Source organism: Perca fluviatilis, chromosome 1 (assembly GCF_010015445.1).
Source record: "Perca fluviatilis chromosome 1, GENO_Pfluv_1.0, whole genome shotgun sequence".
NCBI classification, from domain to species: domain Eukaryota; kingdom Metazoa; phylum Chordata; class Actinopteri; order Perciformes; family Percidae; genus Perca; species Perca fluviatilis.
In genome coordinates, this window is record NC_053112.1 from 1,484,812 (window position 1) to 1,512,311 (window position 27,500).

The 27,500-nt window shown below is 43.8% G+C and overlaps 1 protein-coding gene across 1 annotated transcript in view; it reads right to left on the bottom strand.

Annotated features, from left to right (window-relative positions):
• stab2 (stabilin 2) overlaps positions 1-27,500 on the bottom strand; it is a 106,079-nt gene that overhangs the window by 14,395 nt on the left and 64,184 nt on the right. The window contains exons 45-66 of the mRNA XM_039803728.1: positions 26,678-26,751; positions 26,517-26,588; positions 25,234-25,353; positions 25,102-25,140; positions 23,759-23,851; positions 22,717-22,872; positions 21,453-21,581; positions 20,466-20,525; positions 14,178-14,354; positions 13,131-13,220; positions 12,674-12,820; positions 11,841-11,900; positions 11,585-11,708; positions 9,424-9,573; positions 8,612-8,716; positions 7,266-7,373; positions 5,895-6,088; positions 4,154-4,295; positions 3,076-3,209; positions 2,179-2,341; positions 1,004-1,110; positions 464-733 (exon numbers count right to left, since the gene is read on the bottom strand). Coding sequence (XP_039659662.1) covers positions 464-733; positions 1,004-1,110; positions 2,179-2,341; positions 3,076-3,209; positions 4,154-4,295; positions 5,895-6,088; positions 7,266-7,373; positions 8,612-8,716; positions 9,424-9,573; positions 11,585-11,708; positions 11,841-11,900; positions 12,674-12,820; positions 13,131-13,220; positions 14,178-14,354; positions 20,466-20,525; positions 21,453-21,581; positions 22,717-22,872; positions 23,759-23,851; positions 25,102-25,140; positions 25,234-25,353; positions 26,517-26,588; positions 26,678-26,751 — 2,714 coding nt within the window. The remainder of the gene's footprint in view (positions 1-463; positions 734-1,003; positions 1,111-2,178; positions 2,342-3,075; positions 3,210-4,153; positions 4,296-5,894; positions 6,089-7,265; positions 7,374-8,611; positions 8,717-9,423; positions 9,574-11,584; positions 11,709-11,840; positions 11,901-12,673; positions 12,821-13,130; positions 13,221-14,177; positions 14,355-20,465; positions 20,526-21,452; positions 21,582-22,716; positions 22,873-23,758; positions 23,852-25,101; positions 25,141-25,233; positions 25,354-26,516; positions 26,589-26,677; positions 26,752-27,500) is intronic.

The following is a 27,500-nucleotide window of genomic DNA, read 5'->3' on the forward strand; positions in this document are numbered from 1 at the left end:
TGTCTGTGTGTTTGTGTGTGTGTTTGTGTGTGTGTGTGTTGTGTGTGTGTGCTGCTGTGCGTCCCTGTGTGTGTAACAAGCATAGTGTGAGCGCGCTGTGCACGAGCCTAGGAGCATTTTACTAATGCTCTGTTAAAATAACAATGAAATGCTGCGTTATTGACTTTAGACCAGGTTTTTGTTGGTCAATGGTGCGATCACTTCCCGCTGCCTCAAGATAGGAATACTCCCAGAATGCACCTGAACACACCTCCCTGTAAAACCAGCAAGCCCACAATGCACCTGAACACACCTCCCTGTAAGACCAGCACGCCCACAATGCACCTGAACACACCTCCCTGTAAGACCAGCACGCCCAGAATGCACCTGAACACACCTCCCTGTAAGACCAGCACGCCCAGAATGCACCTGAACACACCTCCCTGTAAGACCAGCACGCCCAGAATGCACCTGAACACACCTCCCTGTAAGACCAGCACGCCCAGAATGCACCTGAACACACCTTGCGGGCGCTGGACGTGAAACTGGCAAAACTAGCAAAGACACTTGCGTCTGGCTTTGCGCTGCAAGATAGGGCCCAAGGTATAAAAGCTGCTGTTGCAGCGCGAGTCACCTGGTTGCCGGGCAGGCCGCTGTTTTCGGGAACAAACAGCGTCTTCTGGACCGTCAGGTTACCGAGACGCTGCACAAACTGCCGGCCGGACTCCGACTCGGCAGAACAGTTCAGGATTTGCTGCAGAAGAACAAAGTCAGATAAATTAATAACAGCAACATCTGACAACGTAATGTCTCGTAAAAACATCCCAAATACCCTGGAGTTGCAGAGATGAATGGATGAGTTAACTACTACTATTAAGACGTTTGAGGATGCCATCTTGGGACTTTTTGGGAAAACACTGATCTACATTTTAGAGACCAAACTGCTCATCACATTCATCCAGACAATGATCGGTATAGTCGCTGTGTGAAACGGTGACTCGGCAGGAATCGAACGCTGACTCACTGTGAGGAAGTTGGAGAATCGGGGTGTGGACTGGAGGACCTGGAGCAGGTTTCCCGTGCAGCTGAATCCGTCTCCAACGAAACCGGGCCGACACTCGCACGTCACCTCTGAAACAAACACACATTATCTCTACGACAAACACACTATGTATTTTTTTTTATCTTTTTCTCACCTTTTTGTGCCTTTTGTTTTTGAGGGGCCTTTTTGTCCCCTAAAACAGGTGCCAAAAAGGTGACAAAATAGCACCAAAAAGGTGACAAAAAGGCGCCAAAAAGGTGACAAAATAGCACCAAAAAGGTGACAAAATAGCACCAAAAGATAAGACGGACAAAAGGTACAAAAAAAGTGTGACAAAAAGTACCAAAAAGTGACAAAATAGCACCAGTGCCAAAAAGGTGACAAAATAGCAGCAAAAAGGTTAACAAAAATAGCAACCAAAAGGTGACAAAATAGCACCGATAACAAAAGGACAAAATAAACGCCAAAAGGTGACAAAAATAGCACTAAAAGGTGGACAAAATAGCACCAAAAAGGTGACAAAATAGCACCAAAAAGACAAAAAGGTGACAAAATAGCACCAAAAAGGTGACAAAAAGGTGACAAAATAGCACAAAGCAAACAGGCAGATAAAATGAAGACAAAAATAAGCCAACAAAAGGTGACAAAAAGACAACAAAAGGTAACAAAATAACACAAAATAGCAAAATCAAAAAGACAACAAAGCAGGTGAAAAAATGCAGGAATGAAAGCACATAGCAATAGAATTAAAAATAGCCAAACGTAAAAAGTAACCCAAAAGACACCAATGGAATAACCCACAAGGAAAATAGAACAAATAGAATGAAATAGTGACCAAAGGAAAATAGCACAAAAAGGAAAATGGCAAGGAAATAGCACCAAAAAGGCAACAAAATAGCGTCAAAACCAGCACAAAAAAAGCTAGAAAAAGTTGACAAAATAGCGTCGAAAAGGCGACAAAAAGTTGTCATCAAGGCGACAAAAAAGGCGAGAAAGAGGGGACAAAAGGGTTTATCTGTGTTTTAAGCCCCCAGTGTCTCTATGTTTGGGCAATGGTTATTGTTCCCTTTTGATGCCTTATTGTCTGAAACAAACACACTTATAACTAAAACAAAGTGTATGAATCAGTAACGAAGAGCTGAGGTGAAGTCTCTCACCCTTCATCCTGAAGCAGAAGGCGTCGAAGCTCTCGCCCTCTTTGCGGACGCCGTAGTCTACGATGCCGACGTGTCCAAAGCCGCAGTTTGGGTTGGAGAAGGTGGTGGGGTACGCCACGCGGGCGCCGTCCAACCAGCCGGCAGAACACATGTTCAGCCCGCCCTGCAGACACGCACGGGACCAATCACAGAGCTTAAATTCAGACAACTCAGGATCAGAGATATATATCTTATATGTAATATGTAGGACTCATGTTCAGCCCACCCTGCAGACACACAGGACGGCATACAGCAGCTATAAGCAATAAAATATCAACTATTAGTCACCATATCAACCTTTTTTAAGACTGAAAACAACTGCTAGTTAACTACCCCGGATGTCTGTCACAGTAATTTGAATCTGAATTGTGAGAACTGAATGTGAAGATATATAGAGAGTTGAATTTTCAGTAAGAATCTAATTTTATTGGACTTCAGTTCCAAACGAATGAATTCAATTTCAAAATATACTATTCAGATTCAGTTTTTCAATGCAATGATTCAAATTAAACAATACCATTTTAAATTATGTGATTCAAATTTAGTTTTTCAATGCAATTATTCAAGTTTAGCAATTCAAATTCAAATATAAAATGATTCAAAATCAGTTTCTGGTGGCACATATTTCCGCCCATAGTTAGTGCGTCTCTCAGCACTAGGGTTGTTGGAAACGTTCTCACAAAAGGCTAAGGATAGGCAAAATAGGCAAATATCTGAGACAACTTTAAGACTTTGAGACGAACATGAGCGTGTGTTGTGTTCACTGACCTGCTGAGCGTAGGACGAACATGAGCGTATGTTGTGTTCACTGAGCTGCTGAGCGTAGGATGAACATGAGCGTGTGTTGTGTTCACTGACCTGCTGAGCGTAGGACAGCTCGTTGTACGTGGCGAGGCGGCCTCCCTCTGCGGCGCAGGCCTGCTGAGCCGCAGAGAAGTTCAGTTTGTACTGACCGTCACCTGAACGCACGTGAAACACACCGAGCTTCGCATCTAAAGACACACACACACAGACACACACACACACACACACACACACACACACATACAAAGACACAGACACACACACACACACACACACACACACACACACACACACACACACACACATACAAAGACACAGACACACACATACATACAAAGACACAGACACACACACACACACACACATACACACATACAAAGACACAGACACACACATACATACAAAGACACAGACACACACACACACACACACACACACACACACACACACACACACACACACACAAAGACACAGACACACACACAAACACACACACACATACATACAAAGACACAGACACACACATACATACAAAGACACAGACACACACACATAAACACACACATACACATACACACACACACACACACACAGACACACGCACATAAACACACACACACACAGACAGACAGACACACACAGACACACACATATACAGACAGACAGACAGACAGACAGACACACACACACACACACACACACACACACACACAGACAGACAGACACACACACACACAGACACAGACACACAAACACACACCCACACACACACACACAGAGACACACACACACACACACACACACACACACACACACACACACACACACACACACACAAAGACACACACACACACACACACACAGACAGAGACAGACACACACAGACACATAGAGACACACACACACACACACACACACACACACACACACAGACACACACATATATACACACACAGAAAAAGACACACACACACACACAGACACACACACGCACACACACACAATGTTAAGTAATATTGTTGGACAAACTTTTATTACAGATGATTCAGAATTAGTTTATAGTTCTGAGTGTCTCCGATGATCGGGCAGAACGACGAGAGTCAACCGTTAACGTTTCCATCACATTCGGTACCTTCGAAGTGGAGGTCGGTGCATTTGGCGTCTTGATGGCATCGTCCGTTGTCCTGGAGACAGCGGCTGATCGGCAGCTGTTTGGCGTCGCAGGTGACTCCGTCTCCGACGTAGTTGTCCTTACAGGTGCACTTCTTCTTCCCCTGTTCACACAAACACTTCCTGTGTTACCATACCATTTTTTTTCCAACTGCTAACACACTAAAATGACATCATGCATAGCATAATTATTTAAACTGACACACAGAGAGCCAAAACCTCTTCTCAAGTCTCCAGAAGTCTAATTTTTTGCAATTCAAAATGTCTCTTTTTAAATGCACTGAACACAGTTCTCTGCATGAGACACAACAATCTGACATAAAGTCACATGTTTGCCATTTCTAAACACAGCCATTCACAATGATGCTACATGAGCTAACTGGCCCAAAACCTAAATGGTTAATTGTTACCACTTCAATCAGGAAGTAAGCACTATGAAAAGACCACAGGTGAGCACCTTTTTTTCTATATATTTTTTCTGCAATTTTCTTTTTCAGTTTACTGTTTTTGTGTGAGCATATTTTTGTTCAGTGTGTATTGGACCCAGTGTGTATTGGCCCATGTGTATTGGACCCACTGTGTATTGGTCCCAGTGTTTATTGGTCCCAGTGTATATTGGCGCCAGTGTATATTGGCCCCAGTGTTTATTGGCCCCAGTGTTCATTGGTCCCAGTGTGTATTGGCCCCAGTGTGTGTATTGGACCCAGTGTGTATTGGTCCCAGTGTGTATTGGCCCCAGTGTGTGTATTGGACCCAGTGTGTGTATTGGACCTAGTGTGTATTAGGCACAGTGTATATTGGCGCCAGTGTATATTGGCGCCAGTGTATATTGGCGCCAGTGTTTATTGGCCCCAGTGTGTATTGGCGCCAGTGTGTATTGGACCCAGTGTGTATTGGTCCCAGTGTGTATTGGCCCCAGTGTTTATTGGCCCCAGTGTGTATTGGCGCCAGTGTGTATTGGACCCAGTGTGTATTGGTCCCAGTGTGTATTGGCCCCAGTGTGTGTATTGGACCCAGTGTGTGTATTGGACCTAGTGTGTATTAGGCACAGTGTATATTGGCGCCAGTGTATATTGGCGCCAGTGTATATTGGCGCCAGTGTGTATTGGCGCCAGTGTATATTGGCCCCAGTCTTTATTGGCCCCAGTGTGTATTGGACCCAGTGTATATTGGCCCCAGTGTTTATTGGCCCCAGTGTGTATTGGCGCCAGTGTATATTGGCCCCAGTGTGTATTGGACCCAGTGTGTGTATTGGACCCAGTGTGTATTGGACCCAATGTATATTGGCGCCAGTGTGTATTGGACCTAGTGTGTGTATTGGACCTAGTGTGTGTATTGGACCCAGTGTATATTGGACCCAGTGTGTATTGGTCCCAGTGTGTATTGGTCCCAGTGTGTATTGAACCCAGTGTGTGTATTGGACCCAGTGTATATTGGACCCAGTGTGTATTGGTCCCAGTGTGTATTGGACCCAGTGTGTATTGGTCCCTGTGTGTATTGGACCCAGTGTGTGTATTGGTCCCAGTGTGTATTGGTCCCAGTGTGTGTATTGGCCCCAGTGTGTATTGGCCCCAGTGTGTGTATTGGACCCAGTGTGTGTATTGGACCCAGTGTGTACTGGTCCCAGTGTGTATTGTTCCTAATGTGTATTGGCCCCTGTGTGTGAATTGGCCCCTGTGTAACTCAATGTCCGGCAGCCTCACCGGAGCTGTCATGGTGCACGTGGCGTGCTCGTGGCAGCCGCCGTTGTCCCCGGCGACGCAGGGGTCTATGGGCTGGCAGGTGAAGCCGTCTCCGGCGTGACCTTTAGGACACGAACAGGTCACCGTCTCGCCTCTCTGAGAACACTTGGCTCCTTTAGCGCAGCCGCCGTTCCACGTCCCGCACACGTCCATCACTGACGGGACACAGACACGTTACCCACAATGCTTTGCTGTAAACAGGAAGGAGACTGCAGCCACAGAGACAGGACATTACGGAAAAGTCATGAAATTAGTTAAATCCTTGAAAGTTAACCCTGAAAGTCTTAAAAATGTCATTGTATTTCTTTAAAAATGAGTTTCTGAATGGAATAATCACTCACTGCAGTATGTTCACCTGTACAGGTGTGTCGTGTGTTCTCTGTGTGTTTACCTGTACAGGTGAGTCGTGTGTTCTCAGCGTGTTTACCTGTACAGGTGAGTCGTGTGTTCTCAGCGTGTTTACCTGTACAGGTGTGTCGTGTGTTCTCAGCGTGTTTACCTGTACAGGTGAGTCATGTGTTCTCAGCGTGTTTACCTGTACAGGTGTGTCGTGTGTTCTCAGCGTGTTTACCTGTACAGGTGTGTCGTGTGTTCTCAGCGTGTTTACCTGTACAGGTGAGTCGTGTGTTCTCAGCGTGTTTACCTGTACAGGAGTGTCGTGTGTTCTCAGCGTGTTTACCTGTACAGGTGTTGTGTGTTCTCAGTGTGTTTACCTGTACAGGTGAGTCGTGTGTTCTCAGCGTGTTTACCTGTACAGGTGAGTCGTGTGTCGTGTGTTCTCTGGGTGTTTACCTGTACAGGTGAGTCGTGTGTTCTCAGCGTGTTTACCTGTCCAGGTGAGTCGTGTGTTCTCTGGGTGTTTACCTGTACAGGTGAGTCGTGTGTTCTCAGCGTGTTTACCTGTCCAGGTGAGTCGTGTGTTCTCAGGGTGTTTACCTGTACAGGTGAGTCGTGTGTTCTCTGGGTGTTTACCTGTACAGGTGAGTCGTGTGTTCTCAGTGTGTTTACCTGTACAGGTGAGTCGTGTGTTCTCAGCGTGTTTACCTGTACAGGTGAGTCGTGTGTTCTCAGGGTGTTTACCTGTACAGGTGAGTCATGTCTTCTCAGCGTGTTTACCTGTACAGGTGAGTCGTGTGTTCTCAGCGTGTTTACCTGTACAGGTGTGTCGTGTGTTCTCAGGGTGTTTACCTGTACAGGTGAGTCGTGTGTTCTCAGCGTGTTTACCTGTACAGGTGAGTCGTGTGTTCTCAGGGTGTTTACCTGTACAGGTGAGTCATGTGTTCTCAGGGTGTTTACCTGTACAGGTGAGTCGTGTGTTCTCAGGGTGTTTACCTGTACAGGTGTATCCGTCTCCTTCATAAAATGGCCGACACACGCAGGTGTTGTTCTGCCGACAGACGGCTTTCGTAGCGCAAGGTGGAGAACACTCGGGGACTTCACCTGGAGACAGAGAGACACTCAGAGACGTGTGGGCTTGCAAGCTGTTGCATTCTGGGAAAGTGGCTGCATGTTTTCACAACAATGCACGAAAACATCATGGCTGTCGGCTGGTACAAGTCTGCAGCTGTCTGCACACGCAGAAGGAGGAGAGTATGTTCGAGCCTGGGAGCAACAAGCAGCTCACGGAGTCCCAGGACTTTGTTAGCTGCTTTTCAAATTACAGTTTTTTACAATCACTTTGCTACTAATACCAGAACCCTGATGTCATTTTTCAAAACTCTAGACACAATACTCAAAACGGTCATCACTTGTAACACAGGCTGTCCAATGTTCAAAACACTGCATCGTGCATTCATATCTTTAAAGAAATATTGCACAAACATTGGTTAAAAAAACTAAGTGATCGTGAAATACCATTGAAACGTTACTTTAGATCACCCACACACAAGCTACCCATATTTTCACTGTGTCATCGTTCGTACAATCATTAAATATTGTAGTACAAAATATATATATATATATAGACCTTAGTGGTCCCCTAATACTGTATCTGAATATATATCAATATAAAAGAGACTTCAGATACAGTATTAGGGGACCACTAAGGCCTATATAAAAGAGACTTCAGATACAGTATTAGGGGACCACTAAGGTCTATATAAAAGAGACTTCAGATACAGTATTAGGGGACCACTAAGGCCTATATAAAAGAGACTTCAGATACAGTATTAGGGGACCACTAAGGTCTATATAAAAGAGACTTCAGATACAGTATTAGGGGACCACTAAGGCCTATATAAAAGAGACTTCAGATACAGTATTAGGGGACCACTAAGGTCTATATAAAAGAGACTTCAGATACAGTATTAGGGGACCACTAAGGCCTATATAAAAGAGACTTCAGATACAGTATTAGGGGACCACTAAGGTCTATATAAAAGAGACTTCAGATACAGTATTAGGGGACCACTAAGGTCTATATAAAAGAGACTTCAGATACAGTATTAGGGGACCACTAAGGTCTATATAAAACCATCCAAAGAGCACCATGTCATGGGAGCTTTAATAGCTCGCAATTGAGTATTTAGGATTTCTTAAGTTGAGATAAGGATTCGTAAAATTAGTTAGGGTTTGCTTCTGTGATACCTAATCGGTAGAAAAAATCTCTTAGCCTCTTCCTTTGGTAACGTAAGACTTCAGAGAGAAAGTTTCTGTAGAAACGATGCATGTTGACTCACCCTGCGGCGTCTGGCAGCTCTCTCCGGTCCAGCCCGCTTCACAGAAACACGAGCCCGAACCTTTACGCCCGGCATCACACGAGCCGTGTTCAGAGCAGTTACAGGCTGAGAACCATAAGGAAACAATGTGTCAGTTCGAGGTTGAGAACCATAAGGACACAATCAGTCAGTTACAGGCTGAGAACCAGAAGGAAACAATGTGTCAGTTACAGGCTGAGAACCAGAAGGAAACGATATGTCAGTTACAGGACGAGAACCAGAAGGAAACAATGTGTCAGTTACAGGCTGAGAACCAGAAGGAAACAATATGTCAGTTACAGGCTGAGAACCAGAAGGAAACAATGTGTCAGTTACAGGCTGAGAACCAGAAGGAAACAATCTGTCAGTTACAGGCTGAGAACCAGAAGGAAACAATGTGTCAGTTACAGGCTGAGAACCATAAGGAAACAATGTGTGGGTTACAGGCTGAGAACCAGAAGGAAACAATATGTCAGTTACAGGACGCGAACCATAAGAAAACAATGTGTCAGTTACAGGCTGAGAACCAGAAGGAAACAATGTGTCAGTGACAGGCTGAGAACCAGAAGGAAACAATGTGTCAGTTACAGGCTGAGAACCAGAAGGAAACGATATGTCAGTTACAGGCTGAGAACCAGAAGGAAACAATCTGTCAGTTACAGGATGAGAACCAGAAGGAATCAATCTGTGAGTTACAGGCTGAGAACCAGAAGGAAACAATCTGTCAGTTACAGGATGAGAACCAGAAGGAATCAATCTGTGAGTTACAGGCTGAGACTATTTTTCTCGCTCACGTTTACAGCTCGCTCCGTAGAATCCGTCGCTGCACAGCTCGCAGGCCACGCCCCCGAACCCCGCATCACAGGTGCAGGTGCCGTTACCCAGGTGACCATCGTCACAGTTACCGTGGTTGCTGCAGGGAGAGCCGACGCCGCCGGGACACACTGGACCCAGGGGACAGAGGGATCAGTGTGCTCATTAATACATTCATCATGTCAACGTTTGCATTTCAAAATAAAAGCTTCAACTTTTTTGAAATTATTTATATTGAGTCAAAGCTTTGGAGGGTTATTTTGTTTTAGATTTTTATCAGGACCCAATTATTCTATATACTAATACTATACTATACTAATTATACTAATTTTTTTAATTAATCCAGAATTTAGAACTATGGCGAACTTCAGCCACCAGACTCCATGTAAATAATCAGGACTTTTAGCGTGTATAGAGCCAGCATATTTTCACCAGACTCCATGTAAATAATCAGGACTTTTAGCGTGTATAGAGCCAGCATATCTCCACCAGACTCCATGTAAATAATCAGGACTTTTAGCGTGTATAGAGCCAGCATATTTCCACCAGACTCCATGTAAATAATCACTACTTTTAGCGTGTATAGAGCCAGCATATCTCCACCAGACTCCATGTAAATAATCAGGACTTCTAGCGTGTATAGAGCCAGCATATCTCCACATGTAAATGGGTGAATTAAGGGTTTATTTCAACCAAACCAGAGTGGTGATTGTTGGAACAGTGGTAAGATGAACCAAGACAGCTTTTGATAGTTTTATTTAGTTTCTGTCCACTTTGAATGAAGTGTGTTTTACAATGATAAAAGTCCTGATAATTTACATGGAGTCTGGTGGAGTTTGGTGATGGTGAGTTCGGGGCTGTTTAAAGTTAAACAAAAAAGGATCTTACTCTTTAACTAAAAGGCACACACAGAGAGACACACACACACACACACACACACACACACACACAGACACACAAACACAGACACACACAGACACACAAACACACACACACACAGAGACACACACACACACACACACACACACACACACACACACTGACACACACACACACACACCAATTTCAGAGATTGTTGTTCTCATCAGACCCAGAAACACAGGAGCGTAGTAACCCTTTCATGTTGAATGTGGCCTTGATGTATGAATGAAAGTCCTGATTATTTACATGGAGTCTGGTGGAAATATGCTGGCTCTATACACGCTAAAAGTCCTGATTATTTACATGGAGTCTGGTGGAGATATGCTGGCTCTATACACGCTAAAAGTCCTGATTATTTACATGGAGTCTGGTGGAAATATGCTGGCTCTATACACGCTAAAAGTCCTGATTATTTACATGGAGTCTGGTGGAGATATGATGGCTCTATACACGCTAAAAGTCCTGATTATTTACATGGAGTCTGGTGGAAATATGCTGGCTCTATACACGCTAAAAGTCCTGATTATTTACATGGAGTCTGGTGGAAATATGCTGGCTCTATACACGCTAAAAGTCCTGATTATTTACATGGAGTCTGGTGGAGATATGCTGGCTCTATACACGCTAAAAGTCCTGATTATTTACATGGAGTCTGGTGGAAATATGCTGGCTCTATACACGCTAAAAGTCCTGATTATTTACATGGAGTCTGGTGGAGATATGCTGGCTCTATACACGCTAAAAGTCCTGATTATTTACATGGAGTCTGGTGGAAATATGCTGGCTCTATACACGCTAAAAGTCCTGATTATTTACATGGAGTCTGGTGGAGATATGATGGCTCTATACACGCTAAAAGTCCTGATTATTTACATGGAGTCTGGTGGAAATATGCTGGCTCTATACACGCTAAAAGTCCTGATTATTTACATGGAGTCTGGTGGAAATATGCTGGCTCTATACACGCTAAAAGTCCTGATTATTTACATGGAGTCTGGTGGAGTTTGGTGATGGGGATTTCGGGGCTGTTTCCTGTTAAACTAAAAGGATCTTACTCTTTAACTAAAAGGTCTATCTCTGTAGGGATCCATCCCATAATGTTGTCAGACACTTAGAATAACTCAATAATCTGAGTCTGTTGGCGGGCAACAAACAGAACTTTTAGTTTAGATGCTAACTGACGTTCATATGGTTCATAGGAAGTTGAAAACGTCGTCTCACCCAGACAGTCCCGTCCGTAGTAACCATGACAACACTTTGGTTGCCAGAAGGGCACGGTGCAGATGCTGCGACAGCCGGAGTTCTTAGTGATGGAGAATTTGGGAAGATCGCACTTCTGGGTCTCCCGGCGGCAAAAAACAGAGAAAGAAAGAAAGAAACAGACAAACAAAGAAGGGAGTCAGACGCACGAACTGACGGGACTCTGAAATGTTTGTCTGTTTGTCTGTTTGTTTGTCTGTGAAGATGAAACTTGAACCTTTAGTTTTGAGCCTATGGGGCAGCGAGAAACTGAAGAGGAGCAGTACCCACAGCTCATCTACCACAGAAGAAGAAAACACATACATATTAAATCAGGTCGGAGATACATTTACTAAACAACAGCCAAGGAGGACAAAACCTTGGAAAAAATACGGTCGGAAGAAGGAAGGAAGGTAAGAATAGGGCGACAAAAGGGACAAAAAATTCAAAGAAGCAACAGACTTCGAAAAAAACTGACAAAAAACTCCCGCAAAAAACGCAAGAATAGGTCATAACAAACGACAAAACCTTCAAAAAGGAAACAATGTGTCAGTTAGAGGATGAGAACCAGAAGGACTCAATTTCACAGTTAGTTACAGGATGAGAACCAGAAGGAATCAATTTGACAGTTAGAGGATGAGAACCAGAAGGAAACAATGTGTCAGTTACAGGATGAGAACCAGAAAGAATCAATCAGTCAGTTACAAGATGAGAACGATAAAGAATCAATGTGTCAGTTACAGGATGAGAACCAGAAAGAATCAATCAGTCAGTTACAGGATGAGAACCATAAGGAATCAATGTGTCAGTTAGAGGATGAGAACCAGAAGGAATCAATGTGTCAGTTACAGGATGAGAATCAGAATGAAACAATATGTGAGTTACAGGATGAGAACCAGAAGGAAACAATCTGTCAGTTACAGGATGAGAACCAGAAGGAAACAATCTCAGTTACAGGATGAGAACCAGAAGGAAACAATATGTGAGTTACAGGATGAGAACCAGAAGGAAACAATCTGTCAGTTACAGGATGAGAACCAGAAGGTTATCTACAGGTTAGAGGTGTGTTACCGTCATGTCGAAGGTCTTGTGTTCGTCGCAGCGGCCCCCGAGACTCGGTGGCGTCAGCAGGCAGTCGATCCCGTAGGCGATGCCGCCGGCAAACACGAGGTGTCTCTGAACGATCCGGCACTTTCCATCGTTAACGAAGATCTCTCCCTGTTCACACCGGAAACACCTGCATCATCACACTGCTTTCTCTCTCAGTTTTTATCCAGTTTCCATTCGTTTTTTTTTTTATATTTCAATTTTTTTTTTATATATATATTTCACTTTTTTTGAAAAATATTTTAAAAAAAATTGAAAAACATTTTTTTATATTTTCTAAAAAATATAAAAAAAAAACATTTTGAAAAATATTTTTTTTTTCTTGGGTTTAATATAACATATAAGGTAAGGAAGACCTCTCCCTGTTGCGAGAGGAAACCACAGGATGGTAAGTTGTGTAGTTCGTGTCCGTTGTACTCACGATGGCGTCCGTCCCTCCGCAGGTGAAGGAAAGCGGCGAGCCCTGAAGGGTCCGAGCCGAGTCCAGATGGACCAGACCTTCAGCGTAAACCTGAGAGGAGAAGATAAAAACACAGAGGGCCTGATTTACTAACAGTAGCGCAGTTTGCGCTGCGTCTGTTTATGCGACTTCGGTAATAGCGCACGCTATGCTTCCACAGTTTGCGTAGTATTTATCAACTCTGACACCCATCAGCCAATCAGCGTCTTTCTCCGCCCACTAGACCGTAGATTGCGCTGCACTTTGCGCTTATCCTCCCACCTTTTTGGGTGGAACTCCCACTTTCCCCACGACCCTCCCACGAACGCATATTGAAAGCGCAACTTGTCTCTTCTCGCTCATGTGGCAGACAATCTGCGATTTTACCCAAGTGCGCCCTGTTTGTAAATAGCCCGCATCGGTTACGTCCGTCTTTGCGACCAATTAGCGCCTGGAAACAGGCGCAAACGGCTTGATAAATCTAGCCCTGAGTCTGAAAGTAAGAAGTCCTGAAAGTACAAACTGGGACACTGACATGCACCAAAACTTGAAATTAATGGATGTGTGTGTGTGTGTGTGTGTGTGTGTGTGTGTGTGTGTGTGTGTGTTCTTGTTTAACTATATTCGTGGGGTCCAAAAACCGGGAATATACTACATAAATATAAATATACTTGTGGGGTCCCGAAAGCTTTGTGGGGTCCAAAATGCTGGACCCCCCCAAGTTTAAAGGGCTGTTTGAGGGTTAAGACTTGGGGATAGAATTAGGTTATGGTTTGATTCCCCCAACACCTTGCTTCTCGATGATGCTCAAGTCTACAGGTCTCGTTACACCTCCACCTACAGGTCTCGTTACACCGCCACCTGCAGGTCTCGTTACACCGCCACCTGACCGCCACCGCAAACTGACAGCTGTGCACGATGTTATTTTTTAAAATGGAGAGGTTGAAATGTCCGTTTATGAAAATAGCCGCCCAAGTGGAAACATAGCATTAATGTATGAATGTATGAATGTATTTGAATCCCCCGTACCTTCTTCCCCATTAGGATGTGGTACTTCAGGTACTCGGCCAGCTGTGCTCGGTTGTCTTGGTGAAACAGGAAGTCCCTCTGCTCCGACGGCAGAGACGCCATGGCGCCGTCCGACGGCAGGAAGGCCGTGAGCGGCTGGTATATCTCGTCTTTCAACAGGTCCGTCACGCTGGAGTCCTGAGACAAAACAACCGAGAATGCTGAAATATAAACTTAGTAAAAAAAAAAGGCGACAGAAACGTAACAAATAAACAGACAAAAATGTCGAGAAGCTAGAAAACCTGCAACAAACGGACAAGATCATCACCGTGTAGATGAATTAGTTTAAAGCGCCCATATTCTGCTCATTTTCAGGTTCATAATTGTATTTTAAGGTTGAATAGGTTTTACATGGTTTAATTATCAAAAAACACCATTGTTGTTGTACTGCACAGCTCTCTCTCACTGCTGCAGCTCCTCTTTTCACCCTGTGTTCAGGTCTCTGTTTTAGCTACAGAGTGAGACATCTCAATTTATGTACTATCTTTGATTGCACTCGCACATGCTCAGTAGCTCAGATCGTAGCTCATGTCAGCTAGCTCCATAGACAGTAAAAGAAAGGCTGTTTCTCCAACTTCAGTCAGTTCCAAGGCAGGATCAGCTGGGAGACTTCTTCTAAACCAGGGAGCACATGGAAGTAGTTCTTTTGGAGATTATGGTGAACTTGTGTGTGTTGTAGCAGTGCTTTTCCATTGAGAACGAGGTAGCATGCTAGCACGCTAACGCTAGCATGCTAACGCTAGTATGCTAACGCTAGCATGCTGACGGTTGCGGTTAGCCAGCTCGTCTCGGCTAGTACCGTAGAAAGCCGTGCAGATTTTGACCAGCTCACCAGGAGACTGAAGGCAGGACACATTCAGAAACTCATATCTCACTCAGAACACTATGGATGGATTATTTTTCCAAGTATTTATTTGCGTGTGGAAGCACCAGAGACACAAAATAACACCCCAAATCACCAGAAAAAGGGATTTTTTTTCATAATATGGGCACTTTAAAGTACTAGTTACATATACGGTTTAACTCCCTCTGAAGGTGGAAGGATAACGGGACAGGGATGGAAATAAACTTTACATAAACGTAAACGTTTAAACGCTCTAACGTTTTGGTTTTCTTACGGTTGAATGTTTCAGCTTCCCTGTGCAGAATAATGTAGAAAATAATGTTGTCAGAAAATATATTTCCGGCGCAAAACGAACCTAGGGCACAAAGTTCTCAATGCTTCGGTTAACATGGAGGGACCCTCGTTATGCTACCGTTGAAGTTTGGTGATATTTTGAGCCTTTTTAGTGGTACAAAATAGCGATTACTTTTCACTTTCCCTGTGCCCCGAATACTAGCGGTGTAAGCTAATCAGCGGTCCATTGCTACAGACACGCACACACACACACACACACACACACACACACACACACACACACACACAGATACACACACACACACAGACAGAGACACACACACACACACACACACACACACACACACACACACACACACACACAGATACACACACACACACACACACAGACACACACACAAACACACAGGCGCACACACACACACACAGACAGAAACACAGACACACACACACACACACACAGATACACACACTCACAAAGACAGAGACACAGACAGACACACACACACACAGACACACACACATACACACACAGAACCACAGACACACAACACACACACACACACAAACACACACAGAAACACAGACACACACACAGACACACACACACACAAACACACAGGCACACACACACAAAGACACACACACACACACACACTTGTGTGTGTTGTAGCAGTGCTTTGCCATTGAGAACGAGGTAGCATGCTAGCACGCTAACGCTAGCATGCTAACGCTAGCACTATCCCTGTGCCCCGAATACTAGCGTTGTAAGCTAATCAGCGCTCCCGCGTTAGCTCGTTTCAAGCTACAAACACAGATGCAAATTAGCCTGAAGCTAACTCTGGTGCAATGCATTAAGAATTAAGATGTATTTATTTTTGATTAGGACAGTACACATTAATCAACATTTCTGTAAATGCGCCAGAGCTAGCCAGTCGGCTAATTTTCAACTGTAGTCCTAGTTGCATGCATGTCTTTATGGTGGGAAGAAACCAGAGCACCCGGAGGAAACCCACGCAAATTAAATGATTACATTCATGTTTAAATTGCACACTGTCACTTACAAATACAATTGAAATTGAAATTATTAAAGGGGTGATAGAATGCAAAACCGATTTTACCCTGTCATAGTGTAATAACGACAGTTCGGTGGGTAAATAGGACATACATAGAAGCTCAAAGTCCCATTGACCCCCCTTTACTATGAAAATCTCATATTTTGAAACTGCCGCTGAAAACGGGCGAATCCCAACAAAGCTGGAAGTTGACGTCAACCTCCCAAAAACCGGAACCTTTGTCAGCCCATGGGTGTATTAAGAGAACCGTCATGCCCCAACATTTACATAGGCTACACAACTGACCTGAGATCAGGTAGTCTTCCGAATCTAGGTCGCGCAGATCTCTGCTATTCCATTACAAAATTCACTTCTGAAACTTTTTTATGCGAGAAATCAACTATGTAATGCTCAAATATGGGCCGCTTTTTAGAAAATGGATGGCTAATTGCAAATTTTGTCCGACTGTGTGTCGGAATTCAGCGGCCGGTGCTGCCTGTGTAGCTGCCTCGCCGCCCGGCTTGCCTTCCTTCACAGCCCCCGACTTGCTCTGAGCTCGATTGAGCTCCCACAGCACTCCATACTCCTATCGCAAAGTCACCGGTTTTTGGCTAATGGACTACCAAACACCGCTGCTCTGACAGAGCTCCAGGGCCTGCAACTCCCCTCTTCCTGCTAGCTAAATGCCCGGTGTATGTGAGTAAGAGCGCGGTCAGCGAGCTTGTTACGCCAGCAATCTCTTACCACAGGTTTCAGTTACTCTTTTAATGTGTGTAATTATAATGTGTTGAGTTATTTAAACAAACGATTGGGGAAATAAACGCCGCTTGTCCGCGAGTCTCATTGATAGATCCTGCGGCTGGATGTAGCTCTATCAATGAGAGCTAGCTAGCCTCCTCTTAGAATTCCTCTGAAATTCACAAATATTCATTAACTTGAAATCGGACACCGTTGTTAGCTTTATAAGACCTTTAGGGAGATGTTGTATAAGTGGCGTGACGAAATTCAAACTGTAAATATACTTTATTTATGCGGAAAATGAAGCTAACTATCCGTGATTTGTAGCTAGCTACACATAGCTAGGATTGAAGGGAGTCATAGTTAACGAAACCCCCACTGTTCACAAAAAATCATTAACTTGAAATTGGACACCGTTGTTAGCTTTATAAGACCTTTAGGGAGATGTTGTATAAGTGGCGTGACGAAATTCAAACTGTAAATATACAGAAATTATGCGGAAAATGAAGCTAACTATCCGTGATTTGTAGCTAGCTACACATAGCTAGGATTGAAGGGACAGTCATAGCTAACGAAACCCCCACTGTTCACAAAAATGAATTAACTTGAAATCGGACACCGTTGTTAGCTTTATAAGACCTTTAGGGAGATGTTGTATAAGTGGCGTGACAAAATTCAAACTGTAAATATACTTTATTTATGCCTAAAATGAAGCTAACTATCCGTGATTTGTAGCTAGGTAGCTACACATAGCTAGGATTGAAGGGACAGTCATGGCTAACGAAACCTCCACTGTTCACAAAAATTAATTAACTTGAAATCGGACACCGTTGTTAGCTTTATAAGACATTTAGGGAGATGTTGTATAAGTGGCGTGACGAAATTCAAACCGTAAATATACAGAAATTATGCGGAAAATGAAGCTAACTATCCGTGATTTGTAGCTAGCTACACATAGCTAGGATTGAAGGGACAGTCATAGCTAACGAAACCCCCACTGTTCACAAAAATTAATTAACTTGAAATCGGACACCGTTGTTAGCTTTATAAGACCTTTAGGGAGATGTTGTATAAGTGGCGTGACAAAATTCAAACTGTAAATATACTTTATTTATGCCTAAAATGAAGCTAACTATCCGTGATTTGTAGCTAGCTAGCTACACATAGCTAGGATTGAAGGGACAGTCATAGCTAACGAAACCCCCACTGTTCACAAAAATTAATTAACTTGAAATCGGACACCGTTGTTAGCTTTATAAGACATTTAGGGAGATGTTGTATAAGTGGCGTGACGAAATTCAAACCGTAAATATACAGAAATTATGCGGAAAATTAAGCTAACTATCCGTGATTTGTAGCTAGCTACACATAGCTAGGATTGAAGGGACAGTCATAGCTAACGAAACCCCCACTGTTCACAAAAATCATTAACTTGAAATCGGACACCGTTGTTAGCTTTATAAGACCTTTAGGGAGATGTTGTATAAGTGGCGTGACAAAATTCAAACTGTAAATATACAGAAATTATGCGGAAAATGAAGCTAACTATCTGTGATTTGTAGCTAGCTAGCTACACATAGCTAGGATTGAAGGGACAGTCATAGCTAACGAAACCCCCACTGTTCACAAAAAATCATTAACTTGAAATCGGACACCGTTGTTAGCTTTAAGACCTTTAGAGATATGTTGTATAAGTGGGGTGACAAAATTCAAACTGTAAATATAGCTACTCTAGTTATGCCGGCAGCTGACAGCCAGCCTAGATTAACTGGAACTGTGGTAAGAGATTGCTGGTGTAACAAGCTCGCTGACCGCGCTCTCACTCTCACACACGGGCCATTTAGCTAGCAGGAAGAGGGGAGCTGCAGGCCGGGGTCTGTGGAGGAAGGCAAGCCGGGCAGCGAGGCAGCAACACAGGCAGCACCGGCAGCTTACCAAATTTGCAATAAGCCATCAATTTTCGTAAAACGTCCCATATTTGAGCTTTATATAGTTGATTTCTCGCTTAAAAAAGTCTCAGAAGTGAAACAATGTATAACTTTGCAGTGAGACCTGCTGTCGAGTCTCCCATGTGTTTCTATGTAGTTTGCTCAAACCAATCAGCGCGCAGCTCATTCTGAATATTCATGAGCATACCATATTTGAAAGAAAAGCTCTTGTTCCAAATAGAGCCATATTCACAGGGTAGCTAAGGGACTAATAAAATGGCATTCGGGGCAATTTTCAGCCCAACCAATGTTACATACCCCATTAGGAGACCTTAAGGAACAGTGTAAAATACCCTATATAATCATTCTATCACCCCTTTAACCCACTAGGGTCGTTTTGCGCCGGAATTGTCCTTTAAAGGAACACGCCGACTTATTGGGACTTTATCTTATTTACCGTAACCCCCAGAGTTAGACAAGTCCATACATACCCTTCTCATCTCAGTGCGTGCTGTAAAGCTGTCTGACGGCTCCAGCAGCATCAGCCCATCACAGAACATGCAGGTGAATGGTTCCAGTAATCCTACTGCTCCCAATAAGTGACAAAATAACACCAACATGTTCCTATTTACATGTTGTGATTTGTAGAGTCACAGTGTGTAAAAAAACAACGTAACATGAGACACAGCCATCTTCTAACAGTAAACAAACCGGGAACTATATTCTCAGGTGGAAGAATATAGTACTTTGGCGGAGTGATATGCTCACAGCAAGCCTGTCTGAGAATATAGTTCCGTTACCTGTTATACAGAAGATGGCTGTGCTCATGTTACGATTGTTTTATAACGCTATGACTCTACAAATCTCAACAATAAACGTAGAACATGTTAAACGTTCACTTATCACTCTATGTCACCGAGCAGTAGGCTAGTTGGAACCAGTTACCTGCAGGATCTGGCTGTACTAAGCTGGGCTAGTTGGAACCAGTTACCTGCAGGATCTGTGCTAGGCTAAGCTATTACTGGAGCCAGATCAGCCCCTTACAGCATGCACTGAGGAGATGTATAGAAGATGTATGCTAACTCTGGGGGTTACGTGAATAAGTCAAATTCAAAGTGGGCGGTTTCTTAAGCCCCTAAAACTACGAAATTACGAGCCTTTCACATCTAAACCAGAGAAGCTAACGGTGTGCTCTACTCCCGTCAGAGCTACTACGGCCACTAGAGGGCGCCGCCACTAGAAACATTAATACAGGTCACAACAGTGCTGGAAGTAACCACTTATGGAGGACAGTCTCCACAAAAAAAGAGACAAAACCAACCAAAGAAAGCAGCAAACTTGACAAAAAATTTGAAAATTGTCAACAAAGAAGAAAGCTTTGGTCTCTTACCTGGAGCAGGTTGTAGAAGGTTTTATAACCGTGACGCTGAGCCACATCAGACAGGTTCAGCTGGAAACCAAATGAATTACAATTAATCTGTCATTTAACAACTGGTTGATCTAGTAAAGACTGTGTGTGTGTCTGTGTGTGTATGTGTGTGTGTTTTCACTGTGTGTGTGTGTGTGTGTGTGTGTGTGTTTGTGTGTTCACTGTGTGTGGTTGTGTGTGTTTGTGTTTGTGTGTGTGTGTTGTGTCTGTGTTGTGTGTATATGTGTTTCTGTGTGTGTGTCTGTGTGTCTTTTTGTGTGTGTGTGTTGTTGTTTTGTGTGCGTGTGTCTCTGTGTGTGTGTGTGTCTGTGTGTGTGTTCACTGTGTGTGTGTTTTGTGTTCGTGTTGTGTGTGTGTGTTGTGGTGTGTGTGTGTTGTGTCTGTTGTGTGTGTGTGTGTGTGTGTGTGTGTGTCTGTGTGTGTGTGTGCCTGTGTGTTTGTGTGTCTGTGTGTGTGTGTGTGTGTGTGCCTATGTGTGTGTCTCGTGTGTTTGTGTGTGTTTGTGTGTGTGTGTGTGTGTGTGTGTGTTTGTGTTCGTGTGTGTGTGTGTGTGTGTGTGTGTGTCTCTGTGTGTGTGTGCCTGTGTGTTTGTGTGTGTCTGTGTGTGTGTGTGTGCCTATGTGTGTGTCTGCGTGTGTTTGTGTGTGTTTGTGTGTGTGTGTGTGTGTTTGTGTTTGTGTCTGTGTGTGTGTGTGTGTGTGTGTGTGTCTGTCTCGCTGTGTGTGTGTGTCTGTGTGTGTGTGTGCCTATGTGTGTGTCTGCGTGTGTTTGTGTGTGTGTGTGTGTGTCTGTCTGTAGCAATGAAACGATTATGAAACTACTTGATGAGTTTTCTGTCAGCTGACTGAATGTGGGACTGTTCCGTTAACCCTTTAGACAGTCAGCTAAGCCTCTCCCTCTCCTGCCACGTTATTTAATTATTAATCAGCAACATTGTTGTGTCCTCACCCGAGCGGCCGGCTGAGTTTCCGTTCCCACGTTGGGAGGAAACAGAATCTTGTCGATCTCGTGAAAGATCCCGTTGACGCTGACGCTGTCGCTGTACGTCACGTTGGCCTCGTTGATGAAGATGCTTCCCTGAAAACATCCAAAATACTAACATTTATTACCAACAACACATCTTTCTGTGTGTGTGTCTGTGTGTGTGTGTCTGTGTCTCTTTGTGTGTGTGTGTCTGACTGTCTAATGTGAACAACAATCTCTGAAACTGGTCCAGCATTAAACAAGAACCGGGCTGTAATGTAACCCTACAGGACAAATGTTCAGAGTCTGTCAGCGTCCACTAAAAGCTCTGTTTGTTGCAGCTGACAGACTCAAGATTATTATTCTAAGTGTCTGACAACATTATGCGATGGATCCCTACAGAGATAAACCTTTTAGTTAAAGAGTAAGATCCTTTTAGTTTAACATGAAACAGCCCCGAAATCACCATCACCAAACTCCACCAGACTCCATGTAAATAATCAGGACTTTTAAGCGTGATCAGCATATTTTTTTTTTTTTTTCCCCCTTTTTTCACCGCTCCATGTAAATAATCAGGACTTTTATCATCGTAAAACACACTTCATTCAAAGTTCATCTTTCCACTGTTCCAACAATCACCACTCTGGTTTTGTTGAAATAAACCCTTAATTCACCCATTTACATGTGGAGATATGCCGGCTCTATACACGCTAAAAGTCCTGATTATTTACATGGAGTCTGGTGGAGATATGCTGGCTCTATACACGCTAAAAGTCCTGATTATTTACATGGAGTCTGGTGGAAATATGCTGGCTCTATACACGCTAAAAGTCCTGATTATTTACATGGAGTCTGGTGGAGATATGCTGGCTCTATACACGCTAAAAGTCCTGATTATTTACATGGAGTCTGGTGGAGATATGCTGGTTCTTTACACGCTAAAAGTCCTGATTATTTACATGGAGTCTGGTGGAAATATGCTGGCTCTATACACGCTAAAAGTCCTGATTATTTACATGGAGTCTGGTGGAGATATGCTGGCTCTATACACGCTAAAAGTCCTGATTATTTACATGGAGTCTGGTGGAGTTTGGTGATGGTGATTTCTGCGTACGTACTTTCAGGTTTGGTGTGTACTCTATCTTTTATTCTGAAAGCTACTCAGTCTTTTATATCTGAGGCCCCAGATCTATCAAGGATCTAATGTTAGCGAGCGCCCTGACTGTGATTGTGCTCTGTGATTGGTCACCTGGACGGCCCGGCTGGTCAGGACGAGTCCAGACAGGGACGTCATGTTTCGGGGTCGACTCAGGTCAGCAGCCAACAGCGTGTGACACATCACAATGTGGCTGCGCACAACGGCGCCAAGCGCTTCATTATCGTTTCTCGACCTCAGAAATTTGATCTACAATGAAAATAAAAAAAAAATCAGACACAGGGTTGTTGTTGCTTCAGAAGAAAGGACGTCTCATCCTTCTAAAAGTCATTTCCTGGGTTCCTCTCTCCTCCCGTGGCTCCTCGGTGGGAGGGACTAAGACGCAATTGGGAAGGGAGCATAGAGAGTGTAAGAAAGGGACACAGCGATGCCGTAGACTTCGACGGAGACCAGTGAAGGATGTCAGAAGTCTCTTTCCCGGTGCTGGCTGAGCGTTACTGAGCAGCCTCCAACTGAGCTTGAAGACGTAGATGTGACGTGAGCAGTCTGAAAGTTGGAAGTCTTCTGGTAGCTGTGCCAGGAGAAATCTGTTCGTGGATAAATGTTACTTCATATGAATTCACTTGCCACATACCGAAGTATTTCCCATCCATCAAATCGTTGCTGAAATATCTTGTTCCGATCATGGACTCTCTCGGGGCTTCTCCCGATTGCCTGCAAGCTTCTCCTGACTATATGGCAATTTCGACAGTAAGTCTCCTGGTTATGACCCAATCGTTAGCCTATTGTTATAAAAGCGTCTGCTACGGAGCCATAACGTGAGGTACAAGGTAACGGAGCCTTTTATACATTGTCGTGTTTCTTTAGAAATAAACAACGGACAAATAGAGTCTTTAAACTCTTCAGATGTAAAGTTATTCGCTGTCAAAGTGACGTCAGAATGAATGGGAGTCAATGGGATGCTAACGGGAGGTGACGGCTTGTTAGCCTTAGAATCTCCCCATAGGAGGTACGCTTTCAGGATGCTCGCTTACCCCCTTGGAAGGGAGGCAAGTGAGGAGTCGAGGAGGCAATTTAAGGCACCAGAGAATCAGCTTGAGTCTGAAGAAAGCTGGGAACATGGCTAAACATTTACCTTTCCGTCGCCGTTTCTGTCGGCTTTGAAGGCGTCCCCTTTGGGAGGGAAGACGGTGAACGGGCCACGGCCTTTCAGAGGAATGTCGGCCGTCTGGAAACAGAAAAGACATTTCGTTAGTGTTTCAGAGTTCATCTGCTTTTTTATTCAAACTGGAACAACCTCCTTAGAATAACGTCTCTTTTACCTTTCGGACTATTTAGGAATATGACTTGTAATCATGTTTTTTTGCATCCTTATTCTCCTAATTCATCTGTCAAATAACTTACAATTCATAAAGCTTTAGTAGCTTTGTATTGTCTTCATAATGCTGTTGCTACCGACTTTCTCTCAAAATCAGGGATGCACTTGCTTCTGATTCGGCTGAATATGGGGCTTTTTGACGGGGTTCTGGTTTCTACCGAAACTTAGAGTTTTTTTCCCAGCGAACCGAACCCTACGCTTGCACTCGGCGCGCTACGCTGGTCGGCGTGAGGAAGTGGACATGGATCTGGTGAGCAGAAACAGTTGTTGTTTGGCAGTACTTTCAGTCAAAAGAAGACCATTCAAGTCCAGCTACATGTTCAAACTGTTCAATGCTGATTGGTCTGGTGGTGGCGAGGACCCTAAACTATACACAACATGGCCGCTGTTACAACATCTGGTACGAAACATCCGAAAGAATACGAGTTGTGCACGAAGGAATCTCCAGACAGCAGCCAGAATGCAGCAACTTCAGGTACGGCAAAGGAAGGACAGTCCCTGTTTACTTCATTCATGTGTTTACTGGGTTCATGGACTGAGGATGGGAGGAGGAGTCAGTATTCAGATTCGGATGAATCTTAACCAGTGGATTCGGTATTCGGCTGAACCCCAAAAATCTGGATTTAGTGCATCCCTAGTTAAAACCTACAAGTCAGGTAAAGTCAATTTTATTTGGATAGCACATTTAAACGAACAACAGTTGACCCAAAGTGCTTTACAGGTAGAGCAGGGAAGGCAGAAACAGAACGCCTTAAAGATACATAATCAAGTGTGCAAGGTACCATGAATATAGTTAGGCAAAGGAAGAATTAAATAATGTAACATAGAATAAAAAACAACAATGGAACAACGATTGTAAATACAAAAAGATTAGAAAAAGTTGAGTTCAGTTCATAGCTCTGAATCTTAAAAAAATAAAATAAAATAGAATCGTACATAATCGTATCGTAATACATTGTTTCTGTTTTTTCTTTCTACGTCTTTGGAACTGACTAAATGTCGAAATAAAGGCTGAAAGAATGAATGAATGAGTGAATGAATGAATGAATGAATGAATGAATGAGTGAATGAATGAATGAGTGAATGAGTGGATGACTCACCATCACATTGTGGTAAAACTCAGTTAGCTTCCTGATCTCCTGCAGAGAGACAGCCGTTACTTCACACACTCCTCTGATACTTTATAGGTTTATAATATACTGCTCTGATTATGATTTCATATCTCCGCTCACCCTCGCCACGTGGCCTTTGCAGGTCATGCCGTCCCCGATGTAGTTTGCGCGACACCTGCAGCTGCGAACACCCGGACCCGTCATGTTGCAGACTGCGAACTGGTGGCAGTCGCCGTTTTTCTGGAAACAGCGGGGAGAAAAAATTACCGAAAATCGGACAAACAAATCTAAAATAAAACCGCAAAAAACGTGGAAACATCAGCAGAACAAAGGTGACCGACAGAAACACTGAGGGCTCTAATTTAACGATCTGAGCGCAGGGCGTGGAGCGCCTGGTGCAGGTGTGTTTAGGGCGTGTCCAAATCAACTTCTGCTAGTTTGACGGCGGTAAAAAAGTGTCCGTGCGCCGGGCGCCTGGTCCTAAAGGGTTGTCCTTAGTGTCTTCATTAATCAGAGGTGTGTTTTGGGCGTAACATGCAATCAACCAATCAGAGATCATCTCCCATTCCCTTTAAAAGCCAGGCACGTTTGGACCTTGGAGCATTGCTGTTATGATGGAGGATTTACACCCTAATATTTTTATTTCTAATCTTCTGCGTGTGTGTGTGTGTGTGTGTGTGTGCTGCTGTGTGTGTGCTGCTGTGTGTGTGTGTGTGTGTGTGCTGCTGTGCGTCCCTGTGTGTGTAACAAGCATAGTGTGTGTCCCTGTGTGTGTAACAAGCATAGTATGCACGCGCTGTGCACGAGCCTAGTAGCATTTTACTAATGCTCTGTTAAAATAACAATGAAATGCTGCGTTATTGACTTTAGACCAGGTTTTTGTTGGTCAATGGCGCGATCACTTCCCGCTGCCTCAAGATAGCAATACGCCCAGAATGCACCTGGAGACACCTCCCTGTAAGACCAGCACGCCCAGAATGCACCTGAACACACCTCCCTGTAAGACCAGCACGCCCAGAATGCACCTGAACACACCTCCCTGTAAGACCAGCACGCCCAGAATGCACCTGAACACACCTCCCTGTAAGACCAGCACACCCATGGGCCACAGATGGGCGCAGGTGCATTTGCTGTTTAATGAACTTTCCACAATATGTTTTTGTGTATTCTTCTCGCAGTGCTTTTATTTATTTATACTGTTTATTGATCCCCAGTGGGGAAATTACAATTTACTATTTTATTTTGTTTTAGATTTTCTTGCAGTACCTTTGCATTACTTTGCAGTACTTGTACGTGTTTTCCCCGGACAACGTCTGTGTGTTTTCTCACAACTCTTTTACATCCTGGTACTTTTCTGTCCCAACTTTCCGCTCTTTAGATCCAGTCAGCGGAGAGAAACTCACCTTCCGACACAAGTCGATCGGCTTGCAGATCTGTCCGTCGCCTGAGTAACCGTCGCTGCAGGAACAGGAAGTCTGCAGAAAAACAATCAATTCAAAAAACACGTCTCTTTCACACCGTTTTATATCAAAACTTCGTCATCAGACAGGAAATCAGTTCTTACTTTGTTTGGTCCGACGTGAACACATTCTGCGTTGGCGTGGCAACCACCGTTTCCTTCCAGACACGGGTTGATTTCTGCCGGAGAAACACAGAAGTCCCGCAGCCCTCAAACACACCACAGAGTCACGTTCATGTTTTATTTTGAAGGTCAGAAACATTTGGGGGGAACTGAAATACTTACTTACTCCTCTTCCTTCCCAAAGACAGTGGTTCTCAAGCTTTTTTCAATAAAGTTCCCCCTTTGAACAGTTTTTTTTAAGCCATGTACCCCCCACCAGCGCGAATAAGTTTTCGTAGAAAAAAGAAAGTCTATATATATATATGATATATAAAAAAGAGACAAAAACTTACTAAAAAGAGAGTAGAAGTAACTGGAAAATAAAAGTAAAGAAGAAAGGCAAGAATAGGTCAAAACAAACGACAAAACCTTCAAAAAAAGGTGACAAACTTCAAAAACAGCGACAACAACCTACAGTAGAAGTAACTGGAAAATTCCACAGGGAATTTTGACAGTGTGCCTACTACTTGGTGCACATCTGAAAAGAGAGGACAACAAGGCCTAGAGTAAAGTCTGGCGAACGCATTGATGTGGTGATTTGTGGTGTCAAATATATGCGACACAGAGCAGGTAACACACAGGGAACTGTCTGTGTACTTCCAGATATTTCTTTTCATTGTTTCTATCGGCAGTTGGTATGTAGAGAGCCAAAAGTTTAGGTCCGGTGGATTCCACAGTTACATGTCTGCGACCGGCACAACATTTCCTACATTTTGACCAACCATGATGTATGAAGAGTGAAAACTGTAGGAGGAGAGGAATTTGT